Source organism: Alligator mississippiensis, chromosome 1, assembly GCF_030867095.1.
Source record: "Alligator mississippiensis isolate rAllMis1 chromosome 1, rAllMis1, whole genome shotgun sequence".
NCBI classification, from domain to species: Eukaryota; Metazoa; Chordata; order Crocodylia; family Alligatoridae; genus Alligator; species Alligator mississippiensis.
Genome location: NC_081824.1, coordinates 425904763 through 425925002, shown reverse-complemented (window position 1 = coordinate 425925002; position 20240 = coordinate 425904763). Strand labels below are relative to the sequence as shown.

The 20240-nt window shown below is 45.9% G+C and overlaps 1 protein-coding gene and 2 non-coding genes across 5 annotated transcripts in view; 1 reads left to right on the top strand and 2 right to left on the bottom strand.

The window, feature by feature from the left end:
* On the bottom strand, positions 1-73 carry TRNAV-AAC (transfer RNA valine (anticodon AAC)). Its single transcript has one exon. It is a non-coding gene; the product is annotated as a tRNA-Val (tRNA).
* Positions 74-320: 247 nt separating this feature from the next.
* On the bottom strand, positions 321-394 carry TRNAN-GUU (transfer RNA asparagine (anticodon GUU)). The gene has a single exon. It is a non-coding gene; the product is annotated as a tRNA-Asn (tRNA).
* Positions 395-623: 229 nt separating this feature from the next.
* Positions 624-20240, top strand: part of ALOX5AP (arachidonate 5-lipoxygenase activating protein) — a 35926-nt gene continuing 16309 nt past the window's right edge. Inside the window, exons 1-3 of one of the 3 annotated variants that reach the window (XM_059719266.1) lie at positions 624-989; positions 1836-2139; positions 5979-6023. In XM_059719266.1, coding sequence (XP_059575249.1) covers positions 2091-2139; positions 5979-6023 — 94 coding nt within the window. In that variant the 5' untranslated portion in view covers positions 624-989; positions 1836-2090. Of the gene's footprint in view, positions 990-1832; positions 2140-5978; positions 6024-20240 lie in introns of all 3 variants that reach the window. The other 2 variants (XM_059719199.1, XM_019498302.2) reach the window with 2 other exon arrangements.

Genomic DNA, 20240 nt, shown 5'->3' with positions numbered 1-20240 from the left:
TGTTTCCGCCCGGTTTCGAACCGGGGACCTTTCGCGTGTTAGGCGAACGTGATAACCACTACACTACGGAAACCAGCGAGTCTTTACTTCTCCGTCAGCGCTGATGTCTGCATCTCCCAGGCTGATTGGTTACTTGGTGCGTGAGGCACAGCTCATTTCCTCCCGCCCTTCTGCACAGGGCTTAAAGGGGCCGCGCACCCCACCGGGCTCAGAGCACCCGCCAGGAGCTGCACTGCACAGCGCACAGCATCGCCTTTATAAAAGCGCGGGGGAAAAAGGCCCCGCGGCAGAGAAGGCAGGCAGGAAAGCAAAACTGCAGTCGTCCCTGGGTGGGCTCGAACCACCAACCTTTCGGTTAACAGCCGAACGCGCTAACCGATTGCGCCACAGAGACGCGGCTGCGCAGCCGGGCGCCCCCGCCCTACTCAGGCGGTGGAGGCGGGGCAGCCGGAGCAGTATGCTCCCCGCCCCGGGCATCAAGGCAGCGGGAGCCGCCGGATCCCAGGAAGTCCCTTGCAAGAGGGCGCAGAGGAGCAGGGGGATGCCCCGCGCTGGGCTCTTGCCAGAAGGAGGAAGCATGAGGTGCAGCCTAGAGGGCAGTGAGTGCATTGGGATCCCTGCCTGCAGGGCTTGTTTTCTGCATCTCATTCAAGGACCCGTGAATGTAAAACAGCCCCTGGGGGCTGGGACCAACAGGAGGGATCAAGCCCTCCCCTGCAGCCGACAATGCAGAGACCTTCCGTGGGTGCGCCTAGGATTTTGGGATAGAGGGTGCAGATGGTGTGGCAGCTCAGCACACCTGCGACAGCCACTTTTCTCCCGTGAAAGAGGCAGGAGACCCTTGAGTGCTATGCTGGGGGGCTAGCACTAGGGGGGCTCAGTGTAACATCAAGGCAAAAACAAGTGTGGGAGGAGCTGGCATTTTGAAAAGCACTGGGTGCAGGTGGTGAGGTGCCATTGCATGTACAGCAACACCGCTCTTTCTCCAGGTAAAAATAAACTAGAGGCTTAACTACTATGCGAGGGGCCTGGGGCTGTATTAGTCAGTTTGAGATGGAAGCAAAACCGAATAGAAGGTCCTGGGAATGAGTTCAAAACAAGCTTCAGGGCTGTAAAATAGGAGCTTCATTACCAGGAGCAGCTATGGGAGGGCAGAGCAAATGGGTCACTGGTTCATTGGGGGAACATCAAGCCCATTAGAAAGAAGAGAGGGTTGCTAACTCTTATAGATTGAAGAGTTTAGAAGGGATTATGGATCTGCCATGAAGTCAGTTGACTCCCTCAGTACTGCCTGACGAGACATGCTGCTGCCACTGCCAGGCAGTTGGTTTTAAACCTTGAGTGAAACAGGAATCAAAGGAGGGTACGAGTGCAACCCACTGGATCTGCCCCTGTATATACATATCCCCTTAGAGCCACATGCTCGAAAGTGTGTGCCCAGCACTGTACGTTGTAAAGTATGTAAGCCATATGTCACCTGAATGTGGTAAATAAGAAGAGAGGGAACTGACAGCAGCCACATATGAGTTATGGGAATTATAAGCATAAATCAAGGCTTATGACTACAGAGGTTCAATGTGAAAAACCTTAAATACTAGACAAATGGTAAGGGAGACTTGCTGGGGGAAAAAATGTGTGCTTGTAACCATGAGAATTCAGAGCACTCTGTGCTCTGATTATAACGTTCTAATCAGGGTAAAACACAAGCTGAAATTTTGGCCGTTGGTACAATCCACCCCTGGGACCTCTCTTTTGTGGGATAGCTCTAGCTGTCTTGCTTCCTCCATCATATCATCTGTGACAGACCTTTTTTCCCCCTCTTTGTTACATAGTAGCCCAGCCTCAGCAGGAGCAGGGAAGGAAATCTCAACTGAGTAATCAGGACTCTTTGAGACAGCAAATGTAACTTCAAACCCTTCAAGGAAGTAATTTAACCTGAATCTCCCGCTTCCCGGATGAGTGCTCTGGTCATTAAGCACACAGGTATTGTGCACTGCCACTGCTGTCTCAAGAGGCAAATTTAAAAGAAAACTGTGAGCCTTGCTCAGTTCCTCAAAAGGAGAGTGCTCTGGGCTCTGCATTGCAAATGGATGGAGTCTGTCTGTGGTCCTGACCCAAGTATTTCACTTCTGGAGAGAGGTAAGTGCTTAGCCCTTCTCTTGGCTAGTTCTAGGCTCTGTGCTGTACATGCATGTGTTTCAGATTGTGCTTCTTGGGTGATACACTTCCCCAATGCACTGCACAGGAAGGCCAGGCACCCTGACTTACTCACCTGAAAGCACCCAGGACCTTGTGCTTATGGGGGACTTTTTTTAGCATAATATCTGCTGAGAGGGTGATACAGCAGTGCAGAGACAGAGTCTACCACTATTATAACCAGCTGGGGACAAAGATGGTAGAGCAACTTAAATAGAGGGGAAGCTTTTCTCAATGTGCTACTTATAAACAGGGAGGAATTGGATGACATTTGGAAGTGTAAAACAACATGGATGACAGTAATCTTGAAGTAATAGAGTTCATGATTTTAAGAGGAGGAAGGAAGGAAAACAACAGAATAAAACTACTAGACTTCAGAAAAGCAGACTAACAATCTCAGAGGAGTGGTAGGCCAGATCCTATGGGAGGCAAGTCTAAGGGAAAAGGGAGTCCAGGAGAACTAGTTGCTCCATAAAGGGCAATATTAAAGATGAAAGAACATGCTATCCCAATGCAAAGGAAAGCTAGGAAGCAGAGAAAGAGATTGGATTGGCTGAAAATTAGTTACTCAATTACTTGAAACTCCCAAATGTTTTCAAGTTGTTGAGTTCTAAAATTAGTTGAATCTTACAAATGTGAAAAATTGGCAATATTAATAAGAAAGAGTACAAGCATATAAGGACAAAATTGGAAAGGCCAACACGTGCATTGGAATACGGTTAGTCAGGGACATAAAAGTAGGGACCTACTGAATTCAGGGCAGCTGCTAACTGATTTTGTGGTTTGAGTGCAACACCATGTGCACTTTCTCAACAGTGTGGTGCCACTCCCCAGTGTCTCTGATTGGTCAAGGGGCCCCAAAAGTCTCATCTCTCCCCAGAGATTGACAGATGGCCACCTGCCAATCTCCAGGAAGGGACAGGACTTCTGGAGCCCCTCAGCCAATCAGATGTGAGGGAGGCTGCTGCACCCTGCTGCAAAAATCTCCCCGCCCCTGTGCTTCAGGACACCAGGGTTTTGTGCCATTTTCTGTTTTTGCAGTTCTCTTTCCCTGCCCCTACCCCCTACTTGCTGCCAGTTCCATGCCTTTTCACAGTCCTCACACTTTTTTGCAGGGACCGACTGAATTCACAGTTTCTGCAAAAATCACGAAATCACGAATTCAGTAGGTCCCTACATAAAGAAAAGAAAAAGCAGTCTATATATAAGATAGAAGTAAAAGGAAGACCTAGGTAAGTGTAGGCTTGTTACTGAATAGAGCAGGGAAGCTAATAATAGATAATTTGGAAAAGACTGAGGTGTTTCATGCCATTTTAGCTTCTGGCTTCGCAAAAAAAGGCCAGCTATCAGATGATAAGCACAGTTAGCAGCACAGATGGCAGGGTTTAAAATCAACCTAGAGAAGGAAGAACACTTTAGAGATTACTTAAGTTAGATGTTTTCAAATCAGCAGTTCCAGATAAGATTCATCTTTATCAGCTGAGGTAATTACAAAGCTGTTGGCTATTATATTTTAGAACTCAAAGAGCTTGGGTGAGGTCCCAGAAGACTAGAAAAGGCCAAATATAATGTCTCTCTTTATAAAAGGGAAAAGGGAGAACCTGTGGAATTATAGGTGGATCAGTTAATTTTGAAACCTGACAAAATACAGGTGCATATAATCAAATAATCTATTTATAGGCACCTAAGGGATAACAAGATGATACCTTACAGCCAACGTGGATTTATTAAGAGCAACCTGTGCATATTCAAACTGATTTCCTTCTATAATAAAATGTCAGACTTAATAATTTGGAAAGAGCAGTGCAAGATGAAAGACTTGGTGGATAGGGCAGAGGAGAACACTGGATGTTATAGATCTCAACTTTATCAAGGCTTTAGAGACTTTCTTGTATATTATTCTCATAAGTAAAAGAAATTTGGATAATCATGGTCAAATGGCTTGATGTCAAACTGGGGGAAGGCAGCAAGGCTTCACTAAAGGTCTCTTTAAGGTCTGGTACTGTTCAATATTTTCAGTAATGACTGGGAAGACAGAAGCAAGCACATCTTTAACAAATTTTAAGATGACCCCACATTAGAAGAAGTAGCAGACACTTTAGAGGGCAGGATTAGGGTTCAAAATGATGGTAATTTGGAAAAATCAGAAGTTCAGTGAGGACAAGTGCAAAATTCTATACTTGGGAAGGAACAATCAAACACTTAAATACAAAATGAGGAAGAACTGGTTAGGCCACATAAGGCAAAATATTATCAGGGGGCTATAATGGACCATAAGCTGAATATAAGTCAAAGTATTATTGTTTCAAAAAAAGCTAATGCATACTGAAATATAACAGCAGGAGCATTTTATGCAAGTCATAGGAAGTGATTCTTCCATTCTAGGAAACGCTGGTGAGGCTTTAGCACTGCACTGCACTTCAAGACATACTGGAGTCTTGAAGAGAAGTCCAGAAGGGAGCAACAGAGAAGATTAAAGGTGGAGGAAACATGACATATGAGGAAGACTGACAGAGGGGGTGGTGTTCAAATACAAAGAAAATTGCTTATAAAAGAGACCAATAAAATGTACTCTGTCCAGTGAGGCAGGACAAGTAATAATAGGCTTAAATTGCAACAAGGAAGGTTTAGGTTCAATATAAGGAAGAATGGTGCTCAGCATCGAAACAGATTACTAGGAATAGCTGTGAAATCCCTGTCATTGGAAGTTTATAAGTCCAGGTAAGACAAACATTTATCTGGAATGCTTTAGACAGGGATGATCCTGCTTTGAGCAGAGGGCTAGACTTGACAATCTCCTATGGTACCTTCTAGCTTTAATTCTGTGTTTCCAGTCTTCTTGTTGAGTATGCGCCCTCAATCTGCAAGCACAACAATCAAAGATTTTGGTAGGACTTACATACATGTATTGTGCCTATACACTTTGATTCAGATCATCCCTAGTTTCTGAAAAAGATCTGATCCATGATTTTTAAGACAGGACAAAGGTCTTGCCCCTTTTGTGTGACTGCATAAAAAAGAAGAAATAATGAATGTCCTTGTCTGGGATCTTAGATCTCAGGTACCCAGCATTACAGCAACTCTGCTTGCAAAATAGTGAGTGCATAGTTTATCAGTGCATAGTTTAACTGTTTGGAAAATTTAAAAATGTAGGTACTTGAAAAAGTACATGGCCCAAAACATAATGAGCTGCATGTGTTTCCATATGAAAGATTAGTCAATTAGTACTCAGAAGAATAGAGAAAGGGCAGTAGGCATTAGGCTAGGTAGAGACATTGCACACAACCTGTATATAAGTGATTGGAAACGGGACTAAACCTGTACCAAAACAGAAGTTCAAGACTGATTTAAAAGCAGACCCCGATGTAAGATAGATCTGGCTGGATGTAGCATTAGATTTAATTGGTTTAGGTTAGAGCAGCCTACCCAGAACCATAGCAAGAGGGGGATGGGCAGGGGAGCAAGCTGGGTGACTGCCCTGGGCACCAAAGCAAAGGGGCACCAGCAGGTGCTGCCCAACTGGGGCAGGGCACAGGATGGAGGTGTGAGTGGCTCATTTGGAGGGCACGGGGACAGGGGAAGGGCAACTCTCACCACTGCGTGCACTCTCGGGCAAGCATGTGGCAGGGGGGGCATGTGCCCCCCAGATTTGTGTGCAGGGCATGTGCGGGCTGTCTCTGTGGGCTTTGCCCCAGGCGCCAAATTTCATTGCTATGGCACTGAGCGTATTGAACTTCTGTCCCAGATCTCATAGCAAATCACCTTCATTTGCTGTCTTCCAGCATCCCACCGGGCACCCTTCCCAGGACAGTGTGCTAGCTTTGATGGTGTGTATCTGCTCCGGGTAAGTGCCAGGCCAGCTGGGCTAGGCTGTCACAGACAGAAGCCAGAAAAGACTCTGTCCCTTGTCTGAGCAGCTGCGGGGGTGGCAGTGGGGAGCGGGTTATAGGGGGGTGCTAGGACAGGTGTGCACAGCAGGGGGCTCTGTTCTCCTCCTCCCTGCAACTAGTTCCCAGTGCAGCAGACAGCCTGGCTCTGAGCCACGGTTCCTGTCTGTGGCTGTTCACTGGGCTGGGAACTGGGGTGGGGGGGCGAATGAAACCCTCCACTGTGTGGACCTGGCCCAGGACCCCTGACCCAAGCCAGGAAGCTGGGGCGGGGGGGAGGGTTGCTGTATGGCAGGGGGCTCTGATTTTTTCCCCCACCCCTGGTTCCCAGCTTGATGGACAGCCACTGCCAGGAACTGCGGCTCAGAGCTACATGGTTGTCAGGGAAATTGGATGGAGCGGGGGGGGCAGAGCTCCCTTCTACATGACCTCCCTTCCCTCCCCCCTGCTCCCCCATCCAGTGTGCTGGTTTGGGTCCAGGCCTGCACAGCGGGGTGCTTTGTCCTCCACTCTCCCCCTGCCAGATGTTGTTGACAGCTGCCATGGCTCAGAGCTGGGTACCTGTCTGCTGTGCTGGGAACCAAGGGCAGGGTGTGGGGAAATGGCACTCCCAGACTGGAACCAGCATAGCTGGGAGGGCCTGTATGGCAGGGGGCTCCCTCCCTCCCTCCCTCCCTCCCTCCCTCCCTCTGACAGCCGACAGCTGGCAAGGGAGGCAGGGGCTGGGGCTGCACTGGCCAATCAGGCATGGCCAGCTGCTTGGCTAAGCCTGGAATCCTCAGTAGCTTGCAGTGAGCACTCCCAGCCTGCAGGCCTTGGCCAGTGCAGGCCACCTCAGTGCCCCCCTGCCCCTAAGGGTACACTCATGGACTAATCTAGGGCACTTAAAAAAAGCTGCAAAAGTTAATGCAAATCCACCTCAAGCTTTTTGAACCTCTGTACCTAGCCTCAGATTCTGACACAGCAATCTTTAGAAATATGTCTCTAACAAGTAAGTGTTAGTAATAAGGAGGCAATATTCAGTATATCACAGCTTAGCATCACATATGATTGCATTGTCCTAGAAGTCTTTTTCTCAAATAATGCATTTAAAGTAACAACAGGAACTAACATGGAAATATTTGGATCACTATATCATAAATAACCAATATGGAGTACAGGGTGCTCTTGGGTTGTCTGGATGATTTTTTCAGTTTGTGCAGAATCTAAGCTTTCCATTAAAAAAAATTCTAGCCCCCTCATGACTGCAGAGCAAATCCTACAAACATGTCCAGAATCTGCAGCCAGCCTGGAGGAGTGGCACAAAGGAGTGAACTCCCCTGTCCCTCTTAATCTCAGTGGAACAGCAATTCTAAAGAGACTGATGGTGCTTCTATGTCATCATTCCTATTAGCTTTGCTGATTACTTCAGGACCTGGAATATGCACTGGGATTTGATGCAGGCAAAAAAACCACCCCAAAACAAAACAAAGCAAAACCCAAGAAGGAACACGGGAGACTCAGAAAAATAGGAAAGTGGGCGGGGGAGAAAATAAAGAAAGGAAGATGGGGAAGGAAGGAAAATAGAAGAGAAGTAATGGAGACTGAATGTGATCATGTTTTCACATTGAGAGAACCTGTCTCTGACTATAAGGACCTGTGTAAACAACAACAAATATGAGTGAAGCTACAATATGATGGTTACATTCCCATCTAATTTCTGTGGAAATCTACCATTAGCACTGTAGGAGATATGGTATGAACTGAATGGAGTATGCAGTCTGAAATTTATGTCCGAGTCCACAGACCGTGAACACCCCGATGGTGGCAGCATCAGTAGCAATCCCTTGATTTGAGGATGATCTCTACCACTGCACATTAATGGGTCTTGAGGTGACTTAAAAGTCCAATCCTTGACCCATAGATCCACCTGCAGAAGTTGCAGGTCTTTCTACAGGGGAGAGCAGGCTGTGATTCCCCTCCTTTCCCTTCCTCCACTCTCTCTTCTCTGCTGATGTAAAATACTATACAAAAAGAAGGGAAAGAATATGACAGTTGAAAGAAGAAAAACTCCTTAAAATCGTTTCCCATTTGTCTTTCTAAATCGTCTGAATGTTTTTTCCCGCTAATTGGGTAAAGGAAACCTTCTGTGAACAATCTGCTTCTTAGAAATAAAGATGATTTCTTTTATGGAATAAAAAGGAACACAATCAACTTGAAATCTAGTTCATTTAAATCAAAGCAGTTTTGGGAGCTGTCCATAAGTTCCCCTGACAGTTGTTGAGGTTTTAAACTACATTTTTCATGTTTAATTTTTCTTTTTTCCCCCTCTCCCCCTGTTGCTAGGTAGTGAGTCACACCAACAACAGGAGAAATGAAGAACTTGATCTTGCAAACACCTTGCTCACTGTAGCTGTTCAATTGATTCCAAAACTATAAAGAGTTTACATTCTTGATACTACTATGCACATACCTAGTTGTTTCCTGAAGCAGAGCCTATCAGGGAAACAAAGAAATTGGGTATAAGCAAGGTGTGGTCAGTCACAACTTTCAAAAAAGAGAGACATTGCATCTCTCTAGTGTCCAATAGTCACAGGAATCACTTAGGTGTCACCTGTAACAGCAGTAGATTAAAAAAGATCAAGACATCTGCTTTTAAGACGACAGAGTCCTGGGCAGAACCAATATCATCCTGAACTGTGTTCTAGCAATCTTAGGAATCATGCTAAGAAAGGGCACTGAGCCGATATGCATCTTGGCTACCTGCCCCTCCCTGTCCAGAATCTCCCAGGTACAGAAGAAGCCTTGTTACCAGAATTATCCTTTGGCTGCTGGATCCCCTGGATGAATCTATCCCTACATATTTTACTCAGCCCTTCAAACTTTAGTTTCTATTCTTCATCTTTGCTGTTCCTGTAGAGCCTGGGTTTTTTATTTTAACATAAGAAGGAAAAATCACTTTAAAAAAAGGGGGGTTAAAAGTGCAACAATTGATAGGAGCTCAGGGACCCATGAAATATTTTACAGCAGATAAGAGGTAACAAGCAAAATTCTATTAAAAAAATTAAAAAGAAAGAGGCCGTTACTTAACAGGGAAGGAGAGCAAATAATAGATGATGCAGAGAAGGCTGGAGTATTCAATGTATTTGAAAAACAAAGCAATTTGTGATTAGATACTTAGTGAAATTAATGTTAAGGGCATAAGAGCTCAGTCCAAATCAGGAAAAGGACAGGTTAAAGATTATTTAGATAAGTCAGGTGTATTGAAGTTGGCAGGATCTGATGAAATTCACCCCAGAGTATTTGAGGCAGTGGCTGAAGCAATCCCTGAACCATTAGTAATTATCTTTGAGAACGCATGGAAGACAGGGGAGAGCCTCAGAGGAATGGAAAAGGCCAAATGTAGTGCCAATGTTTACAAGAGGCAAAAAGGAAAATCCAATGAATAATAAACCCGTTAGTCTAACTTCAATTCCTGGAAAGATTTTAGAAAACATTATCAAAAAAGCAAAAAAAAATAAAAAATAAAAAAAAAATCAAATATCCTTTTATGACAGGGTAAGAGGGAATAAGGAAGCAGCAAGTGGGATATATCTTGAACTTAGTGGCTTTTGGCATTTGCCTACATGATCTTTGACAGAAACAGAAGGAAAGGAGACAAGACTAAGAAATCCGTGGTTCGACCCTCCCTAAACAGACTCACTACAATCCTTTACTTACTTTACCTTTATGAGGAGTGATCACCCTTGACTGTGTGGGATTGCCAAATGACGACATGATCTGATTAACAAACAAGAAAAACATGGTCTTGATTTAAATTACCATGACTGCTTTAAAAAAAAACCAACACCACTCTCAAAAAGTACTTATCGATAGTTTGTTGCCTAACTGGAATGGAATTTCAAATAGGTCAGTTCTGGGCGGGTATATATTAATTATTTTCATTAGTAACTTAGATGATGATATAGGGCAGCTCAACCAGGTAGAACAGTTCCGTGGACTGAATTTGAACTGCTGGTCTTATGTTTGCAGCCCTGAAATAGACTGCAGAATCTCTTTCATAGTCTCCTCATAGCTTCAGTGAAAATATTTGGACTAGATGACTTCCTGGGCTAGGGACAGACATTCAAAAAGCTGGAGCCTGAATTTATTCAATCTTTGCAAGTTAGTCTAATGTGCATAGATTGAACCAATTTGCAAGTGAATAGACATTCACTGTTAAGTTTGGAAATGCAGGCACATGCCTGCAGCAGCTAAGACCAGAAGCCAGGGGGTGCTAGCACAGCCCTCAGCTGCAGGGAAGCTGTGCTGGTGGGGGTGTGGCCAGCTCAGGCAATAGCCTGGAGTGAACTGGCCAGGGAGGGGGTTTAATTACCTCCTCCCTGACCCACCAGCATAGACCCAAACCACGGTCTGCCTGTTGCTCCCCCCTCACTTCTGCAACAGCAGGGGCGTGGCCCGATGCCGGCTGGCATGGGCCCATAGGCAGAGGGGATAAGGAGGGGGTTTATTTCTTCCTCTATCCCTTCTGTCCCTGGGGGACTGCAGTGGGATCTGCTAGCCCCAACCACCAATTGCTCCCTGTGTGGGGCAAGCAGCAAGATAAGCAAGGGGAAATAAACTCCTCCCTGCTTGGGGCTTAAGGGGACCATGTCAGCTGGCCTCTGGCCATGCCCCCACCCCTGCCACTGGAGCAGCAAGGGGGAAGCAACCCTGATGGAGGCAGCACCCCCTCTCATGGTGTCTGGGGAGTACAAGCCTCTTTCCAGCAGGGGGTTGTTCTGCAGGTAGGGGTGAGAGCTGCCATGGACTGTGCAGGATAAGCAGCAGCACCAGGACTTAGAGGGCTAGCTATAGCCCCCCAAGCCTCCCCCCAGCACCACTGCCACTCACCCCACACGGTCCATGGCAGCTCTCCCCACCCTGCCCTGACCTGCCTCACCCCCACCTGCAGTGTGACCCCCAACTGGAAAGAGGCTCATGCTCCATGACAGGGGATGCTGCTCCCATCAGAGTCTCTCCCCACTTGCCACTCCGTGCAGCCTATGGCAGCTCTGACCCCCCACCCCACCTATGGCCCCACCTGCAGTGCAGCCCACCCCCCCTGCCAGGAAGAGGCTCGCACTCCCCAGGAAACCATGTCAGGGCTCTGCCCCCCTTTCCACTGTGGCGGCAGGGGCAGGGGCCTGGCCAGACTCTGGCCCTGGAAGGGAACAGGGAAGAGGTTTATTCCCCTCCTCCTTCCCCTGTCCCACCATCATGGGCCTTCCAGGCATTTCTCCACTTGCTGCTCCAGCAGTGGGGGCATGGCCAGCCCTGGCAGTAGTCTGAATGAACGGTCCAGGGAAGGGGTTTAATTCCTCCCTCCCTGTCTCACTGGCACAGACCTGAGCTGGGGTCTGCCTGTGCTCCCCACTCACTGCCACAGCAGCAGGGGCAGAGGCAAGGCCAGACTTCCTAGACATTAAATGCTGGAGGTTGCAAGTGAGAGGAACAGTGTGGGAAAAAACCTGGTCATATCTTGTTCACTCTGTGTCAGCATCAGCTCTCTGCCACTATGACACATGAGACAAGGGAAGATAGACCCATGATCTGACTCAGTAAATAGCACTTCTTATGTTCTTATGTCTGATACCCCTCATTTTAGACTCCAACTCACTGCCATGCCACACAGATCTGATTTTTGCTACTTTAATTTATTAATGTAAAGGATCCAGAGTCTTGTTATTGTTGTCACAAAAACTTTATTTCTGAAGATACAGCATATTCAGGGGCAGATCTAGAGTGGTGCAGAACATGGTCACCCTTTCAGAACATGCCATGGGAGCAGCAGTTGGGGGGGGGGGGGGGGGACTTTTTAAAGCTCCTGAATCAGGTAAAAATTCTTCCCCTCCCTTTCCCTCCATGCTCAGCAGCACCTCCCCTCCTCCACCTGCCACTGCCTATCCCCAGCTGTCCTGCCCACTCCAACTGGACTGTATAAGGACCTGAGGTCAGCAGCAGTTGCTCTCTACCTGGCTGAAAACGACAACAATTGATGGGTATTCCCTGGCAGTCTGGAAACAGGCTGGTGGAGGGGGAACCCACCCACTACTGTGGTTGCTGCTCTTCTGGGATGACCCTGGGTCTCCCACGAGCCTGACTGGAGCAGGACAGAAGTGGTGCTAAAACTCCTTTTGCCCCACAGGACAGGCAGGGACAGTGGCAGCAGCATGTAGGATAGGCATGTAGGATAGGCAAGTGGAGGGGATATGCTGCTGAGCACTGAAGGGAAGGGAGTGGATGCTGAGAGCAAAGGTGAGAGGGGGAAGATTCTTACCTGATTTCCTAATTCGGGGCCTGGGTGGGGGGAGGAGGGAGTCCTGACTGTTGCTCCCAAAGCATGATCTACCCACCCCAATGGTGGGGTGGGAGCTGGAAGCACAAGTTGCTGCTCCCACATTTAAAAAATCCTAGATCTGCCCATAAACGTATTTCATATTATACTCAGAAGCCATCCTCATGTTCTTTATGGTAAGTATTCACCATACACTGGAAAGACCTGTGGCATTGTAGCAGGATTGGGCAATGTCAGGCTGGGCTAAAAAGAAAATGTTACATATTCCAGTTCACTCATGATAGCTAACATAATACTTGGTTCTTTAAAGCAATGCGCAAACATTAGCTAATTAGTCTAATGGGGTTGCATTGTTTTACATTCTTGACATAACATGCTGCCGTTGTGGTATCTGAAATTTATAATAATTTCAGGGGAGCATTATTTACTATGATACACAAACCTTCTATTTAAGTCTTTGCAGCTACCAGCCATTTGAGGAGAGAAGGACTAAATACTACCAGTGGATATTTTTGGATTCATTTCCACACACTTTTGCTATTTGATTTGAAAGAATTTGCATTAAGGGATTATTTTGAATAGCTGTTAAAGATTTCCAGAGAGGAAGATTAACGTGCACAGAGGCTTCAAATACACTGGAAAAGCTTTCCAGCGTTACACATTTCCATGCACTTCACATTTTGCCCTGTCAAGTTTATCTTCCTCAGACAGGAAATAGGAATGAGGCAACCCTAGGGGCCAGGTCCTAATAGTAACTAATGAAGTGCAGAACTACCTCATTCTGCAACAGCACAAGTAAAGCCTGCAGATTGGCATGGATGTAGATATCTTGCTAAGGTTTTCTTTATCTAGTTGAGCAAATCAGTCATTTAAAAGCCCCAGAGTAATATCATGCTGGTGTTTTGCAGACATCCAATAAGACAGCTGCTGTCTGGGAGAGAGAAACGGGTATCTAACAACTTTTCAAAGGGATGTTTCAGTATAAAGCCTTCCAAAAGAAGCAGACGCAGAAGGCATTTTTTAGCTGGTGTGCTGAGGTCTGAATTAGAGAAAACAATTTTTACATGGAGCTGCAGAAGAACCAATTGACAGAGAAGATTTTGGTTCTAATTTAACACTTTATAATCTAGTACTTTTTCATCCCCAAACTGCAAAGACACATCAAAACAATCCTGCTTTCTACCAGCCATTATAACCTACAGGTTAAGAAGGTAACATCCTTGACTTAACACCTGTACTCCATTACAAGAGTATGAAATTGGTGCAACTCCATTGGTATATTGGGATGGAGAATGAGGAGCCCTGTCACTCTTCAGCATCTTGGTAGGTAGGGGAGGGTGAGCCCAGGATCCTGGGCTGCATTTCAGCATTTCTGTTTTTTCTTCCATTTCTTTGGATATTATCAATTTAATGTTACACTCATCTGAAAACAAAACTGCAGCAGTGAGGGGAAAATTCTGGTGCAGACACTTCCCAGAATAGAGTGTTTCTCAGCTAAAAAGCTGTCTTCTCACCATATATTCAGAAATCCATTCAAGGAGGTTCTGAAATGAAGCTATATCTTCTCCATGTTGGGTATCTTCCTTGTCAAGCTGGAATATCTTCATTTTTCATATTTTCTCTTTGCTCCATGCTGTAGTTGGCAAAGGAAAAGAAACATAATTTGCATGTTTGGGGAGCAGGGTCCAAGGTCTTCTGTCTAGAATGGATGTTACAAGGTCTTTTATCATCCCTGCCTCTAGTCTAGGTGTTGGCATGCTGCTTTGCCTCTGGAAAGTGCTTTTTTTATTTCTCTCGAGTCTATCAGTGGTGTTTCTGAGCTGGCTGGAATAGTTTAAGAGTAATATTGGGAATTATACTCTTAGAAAGTGTTGGCAAATTTGGGTCCCTTTCATGACTCTGTGGACCACCATTTTGTTTTCTTTCATTAGAGGAAAGTAACTGTGTTGCCTGGTCCTAAAGGTGTGGTGGGGGAAAGCTGGAAAATCATGTTTGTTAGTAGGAAAGTCAGTATTTTCATGGCATCTAGCAAGGCTTTGTTTCCTTACTAATTGCGTATTGTATTAACAGCACAGTACCTCTCTGAAAAGGAGCTGCATCCACTAAAAGCATGAAGCCCTACATCCTGTCATAGTGCTGAACTGGCAGCTTAGAAAGCCCCACTTCCTCTATGTGTACGTGACTAATGAGTTTGGACAAAAACCTCAATAAGAGGAAGTGAGTGGCCTGGTTTCTGAGGCAGCAAAAGCCAGGCCACAGCACAAGGTGGCTCTTTGCTAAAGGTCCAGTCCTGCAAGATGGTCAAATCTTTCAGGATCTCTTTACTCATTGACTTTATTAGGAGAGTTACAGGTACTCATTTATTTGAAGGAGGTGATGAACACCTACCTACATCAGGCCCTTGCCAGAACCAAGGGAATAAGAGCAGAAGTAAGAAAATGGAGGCAAAGTAACAAGAAGGAAGTGGTAACAAGAAAGCAAGGGGAAAGAGAGGAGAGATGGGGAATGAGAAAACAGAGCACAAGAAGAGACGAGAAATGTGCATTCATAGGCCCTGATCTAACTGAGAGTTTAAGAGCTCTGCTGAAATAAGTATTGGTCTAGATTTCACATTGGGCTAAAAATGCAGGTGCCATGGCATACATCTCCCGCTGGAAGTTAGAGCAGCCCTGAAGACTGACAGCTTATTAGCATGATTTCCATTATCTTTAAATGGGATTGCTTTGCCAAGAGCTAAGCCCTTTGTAGCTCTTTGAAAGCCCAAGGGTATGTGTATTTCCATTGCATGCTTGAGGTTTGCAGTCCCAAAGTAATTCTATGCTACTTTCATTTAGCCTTGTGCAAGTCAAGAGAAACTCCTCCGATACCGGAGGTACGTTGGGCAAGAGGGAGAGGAGAATCGGGTCTGGATGCTAAACAGAAAGACTGCCTTGTTCCATTGTACCCACTGGAAGATTGATAGTTCACCTTGGTTACCAATATAAAGTAGAGTAGAAGAGTTGTTTAAAATAGTCATAAAGAAACTCACATCTTTCTTTGCAGATATTAGAGGATGGACTAAAAATCTGCCTGAGCATAGGCACACCAAACGCATCAAAGAAGACTCTCATTTCCACTCTCAGCACTGAATTTACCACAATCCAAAGGTCTTACAGCAAGCAGCTTCCCCTCTCCTGGAAGGGCAACTTGGCCTTTTCACTTTCACATCTTCTTGGTAGGACGAGGAACCTCCTGGGAAAACACTTCTGGGTCACCAAGGCATTCCTTTCTAATCATGCCCATTTCCAATCTGAAGGTTAGCCAGAGGGCTCACTTAAATCCCTTTCTCAGATCCCACATCTGCAACTACATTAACTCTTTTCTGCATTCTGGAGTTTCCCCTGCTCTGCATTTCAGGTGCATCCTTATGACCTTACAAAGGCCATGTGTGTCGAAAATGCAGGCAAGTTTTACACTATGCTACACTGCCAACCAAATGGCTAAATGTGCTGCAATGAATACTCTCTGTATAATGGAAATTATTCCCTAAGGGGTTAATGAAGAACTGATTTTTGTAACTTCCTTTGCCTATTTCCCTGTTCAGGATCTGCAGCTGTTCCCTAATGCTGCAGGTATTTATCAGCACTAAAGTATATCATCTGGTATTCATTGCAGTGGCTTCCTCTTAGACAACATATCAATTACAAAAGCATTCTTTGGGCTTAATTTCATGCCCCTTTTTAGGTAATGGGCTTGTCTGTTCACTCCAAGATTAATAGAAATTTAGCCTTTTTCCATCCCTAAATACCAGCTGCTGTCTCATAGACTATACATGACAAAATATAATCTCTGAGGTTCCTTCTAGCTAAAAACATTTCCTACAGAAAATAGCACTTTAACAAATCCTCCAAAGCTCTCAAATTGCTGTTGTGTTATGTCATCTGATTTTTTTAGTTCAAATTTACCAAGAAGATAAAACTTTGTGGAAAAAAAAGATAAAATGGATTGGAATTACTGTTGTGAACCTGCTGTTCCATGTGTTTATTTCTGAAGTGGAATCCACCCCAAAATATAATCTTCCCATAGTAAATTTGCAGTGCCATCTATTCTTTCCCAGGATCTGGATAGCGGGTAGTGTCCTGGGTCACAGTTCAACAGAATTTGATTTTTAGAGAAAGAAGATGGGTGACTAGTTATTGTTAATGCCAGGCCTCTGGATGAGTTACTGCCAGTGGGGATGAACCTGGGGACCTGCTTGAGTGTAAAGGCCCACCTCTAATACCCAAAGACATTAAGGACCACCAGTCTCCTCAGGTGGCCCTGCTGCCATGAGAGAAACACAATGTGTACTGAGCAGTAGAAGTAGCTCAGAGCAATGAAGGAGATCATCTGTGGTCTTTAAACCTGTGCCCCTCCAGAGGTCCAGCTCGGCCAATAGGATGGCACCTTTTTGCTTTCAGAATAGAGGAAGCTTGCTGGTTGAAGAATTTTCTCTGAGCTACCTTCTAGGGAGCAGGCATAGATGCTAAGGTAAGATCTAGTCATGTAAAAGTGATGTTGTAACTATGATGGTCCCAAAATTATGTGAATAGCAAGGATTTCTTAGAGTGATATCTTGTATTGGATCAACTGTGTAGTTGGGATAAAGTTAGACAAGCTTTTGAATGTAAGACATTCTTCCTCAGGTCTCAGTGGGAAAAGAGGGATTCAATCTCATCTTTCTGTGTAGCAAGAATTTGGGAGTTAGATAAATTATAACAAGCCATAAATTCAATATCAATGTTTCATCCTTTGTTTTTAGTGTTCAGCCAGCTTATGAATATGAAGGTAAGGTCCTGCAGCCCATACAAAGTTAATAGATCCTTGCCCATTGCATAGCTACTAAGGGTTGATTACATATGGAAGTGGAAGCTAGGCTAAAAGGAGTCACAGGAGAAAGGTATGCTCTCCTATGTCCTGACTGGTTGCTGTAAAGAAGGCTCTTGGGGTTTGAGAATTAGCCTAATTTTCAGTTGATTTTGTTGCAGTTTTTACCTTTTGTGAACAATAAACAAAGTTCCAAGGAAAAGGGATTAAAAAGGGTTTGGGTGAGAAGTCTTATACCCTTGGTTGGTCTGATTTGTTTGTTACAGGTTTGGGTGGGGTTGAAAGATAGTGTGTCAGTGTTGTGGAAGGGCTTTATTATCAAGTGAGGTTTTGTAGCATTTTCTAAAATCTCTGATTCATCTAGGGAAACTTGATTCCCTCAAACATGGTGGCTGAGTCCCTGATTCTTGCTCGTCTGTCCTGGAATTTGTGATCTGCGTTGTCCCAGAGGAGCACAACTATCTTGCAAATAAAGCAGTTGCATCTTGTTTTGTTACTGTATTTACCTGAATATAAGATGAGGAGATGAAGTTTCCCTCCCCCATCAGCATGGAGGGGAAAAAAGCCCCATATCATATGTCTGCATACAAAGTGGCAGGGGGGAGCAGGCAGCTATTGTGGCTCTGACTCTGGTCCTGAGCCAGAATCAGATCTGCAGCAGCCTCTTGCTTCCCCTCTCCATCTCTTCCCCCTTAGTGTCAGCTCCATTCTGGCTGGGGATGGGGTCTCTCCCAGGGAGGGAACACATGGATACTCCTTCTCTTGCCTAGTCAAAGAGTAGTGGGGACACTGCTGCATGGCTTGGAAAACACTAAACTACATACTGTGCCCCAGGTTGAAGGAGCCCAAGCAGCCTCTGATAATAAAGGGTGAGGGGAAGGGGAAGAGGCAGAAACTGCAGGGAGCAGGGGAGAAAGGGGCAGAGATGGGGGGTAATTTTGGGGAGAAGGGGCAGAGACTCGGGAAGAGTTTAGGGTAAAAGGCAAAGACTGGGGAGCAGGGGGAAAGGGACGGGGTTGGGGAAGGGGCAGAGGCTGTTGGAAACTGGGGGGGGGGAAGACTGCAGGGGGAAGAATTGGGCGGGGCAGAGGGCAAGGGAGCTGCCTGACTCTCCCTCCCCCAGTCATTGCTTTCCCTGCTCTAGCATTGTGTGTGTGTGTGGGGGGGGGGGAGGAATTCAAGACCACTCTCCAATACTTAGATTCTATACCTGGAAAATTATAACGAATTTATACATTTTCCATATATAGGATCTAATGACTGTGGGGTCATCTTATATTAAAGTTGTCTTTATTCAAGTAAATATGGTAATTGCTTTGAAAACTAACTCTAAGGCATCAAACTGGCATCTGAAACCCACTGGAGGCTAGTAGATTCAGGCTAGATATCAGAAGGCACTACTTCACAGTCGGGGCGGCTAGGATCTGGAACCAATTTTCAAGGGAAGTGGTGCTCGCTCCTACCCTGGGGGTCTTCAAAAGGAGGCTAGATAGACACCTTGCCGGGGTCATTTGACCCCAGCATCCTTTCCTGCCATGGCAGGGGGTTGGACTTGATGATCTGCTCAGGTCCCTTCCGACCCTACCAACTATAAAATTATGGAAGGACCTGGACACAAGTGCAGTCAGTGACAGCTTAGACTAAAAATGTTCACATTCACAGGGGTTTATTCTGTACCAGCTGAGGCCTTTGTCTTTTCTTCATATTCAACTACATAAAACACCACAAAAGTCAACCTGTAGGTAATAAATGTATAGATCCTTGTAGCCTGCTCCCCTTCCAAGGAAGAGACAGTTTCATAGACTGCTGGAGTTGGAATAATACATAGACACTAAAGATATCTTGTCATAGATGTTAAATTTAACCCAAAGGCTTTGTACCAATTTGACAAATTGGGGCTGTACGCTTTCACTGGAAGGCAGGGAAACTGTCTTACCATTCTACTTGGAGGTATCCATTTGTAAAATCAACTCCTGCACAGCACTGCTTTACTCATGGACAGAGCTAAGGTTTCCTAGAGATGAGTAAGGCACACCATCTCTCTCACCACAGGGGAATATGGGGCAAGGCATGGCTGGAGCCCCCAGGCCAGCAGGGTACATCAGAGAGCTGGGCAGGGAGCAGGCACACAAAGTGGGGAGACCTCCTTGCTGCCACAGTCCCAGCTGACTTAGGCATTGGGGGAACCCAAGAGTTGCTCCAGTCTTGCTCCAGCTGGGGGCTATGGGGAGCAGCTGCATAGGGAGCCAGGCTCAGTAGGGGACAGTGGCAGTGATGCACAGATTCCTCTTGGGCAGGTTCCCTGACCACACCCTCCCCACCACCTAATGTGTCCACTGCAGTCTGGGAGCAAGCTCTAGAAAAAGGAACCTGTGTGCTACTGCTGCTGTTCCTGAATGAGTCTGGCACCCCCACACAGCTGTTCCCTTTAGCCAGCAGTTGGAGCAAGGCAGGAGTGACTCTGGGGCCCCCCTTATACTGAAATCAGCTGGGGTCAGTGGTAGCAGTGGCAGAAGGGGAGTGTGACTGAACTGCCTCACCCCCAGAGATGTCACTGGCTTTATTGCCTTCCCACAAAGGCAGCCACGGAAGTTGGTGGCCAGTGGATTATCCAGAGGGCTTTGCTGTATGAGCTGGTTAAGGTAGCTGTTATGGTAGACAACTGGAAAGTAGAGCATTGATAATAACCATTTTAATCTCTGTAAAGAGGTTCATAGATCTACAGAGTTTAGATCCAGAAAATTATCTCGGCCAGGGACAGACATTCAAAAAGCCTGAGCCTGAATTGATTCAATCTCTGCAGGTTAGTCAAACCGGGCTAGGCTAGGCTAAATCAGCTTTGGAACCAGACAGATATCCCAGACATGCAGGCATATGCCTGCAGTGGCCCAGGCTAGAAGCCAGGGGGTGCTAGAGCAGCCCTCCCTTCCCTTCCATATTGCTGAGCTGAGGGGGGCATGGCCAGGCCTGGGCAGGACACTGATTAGGCAGGGGTT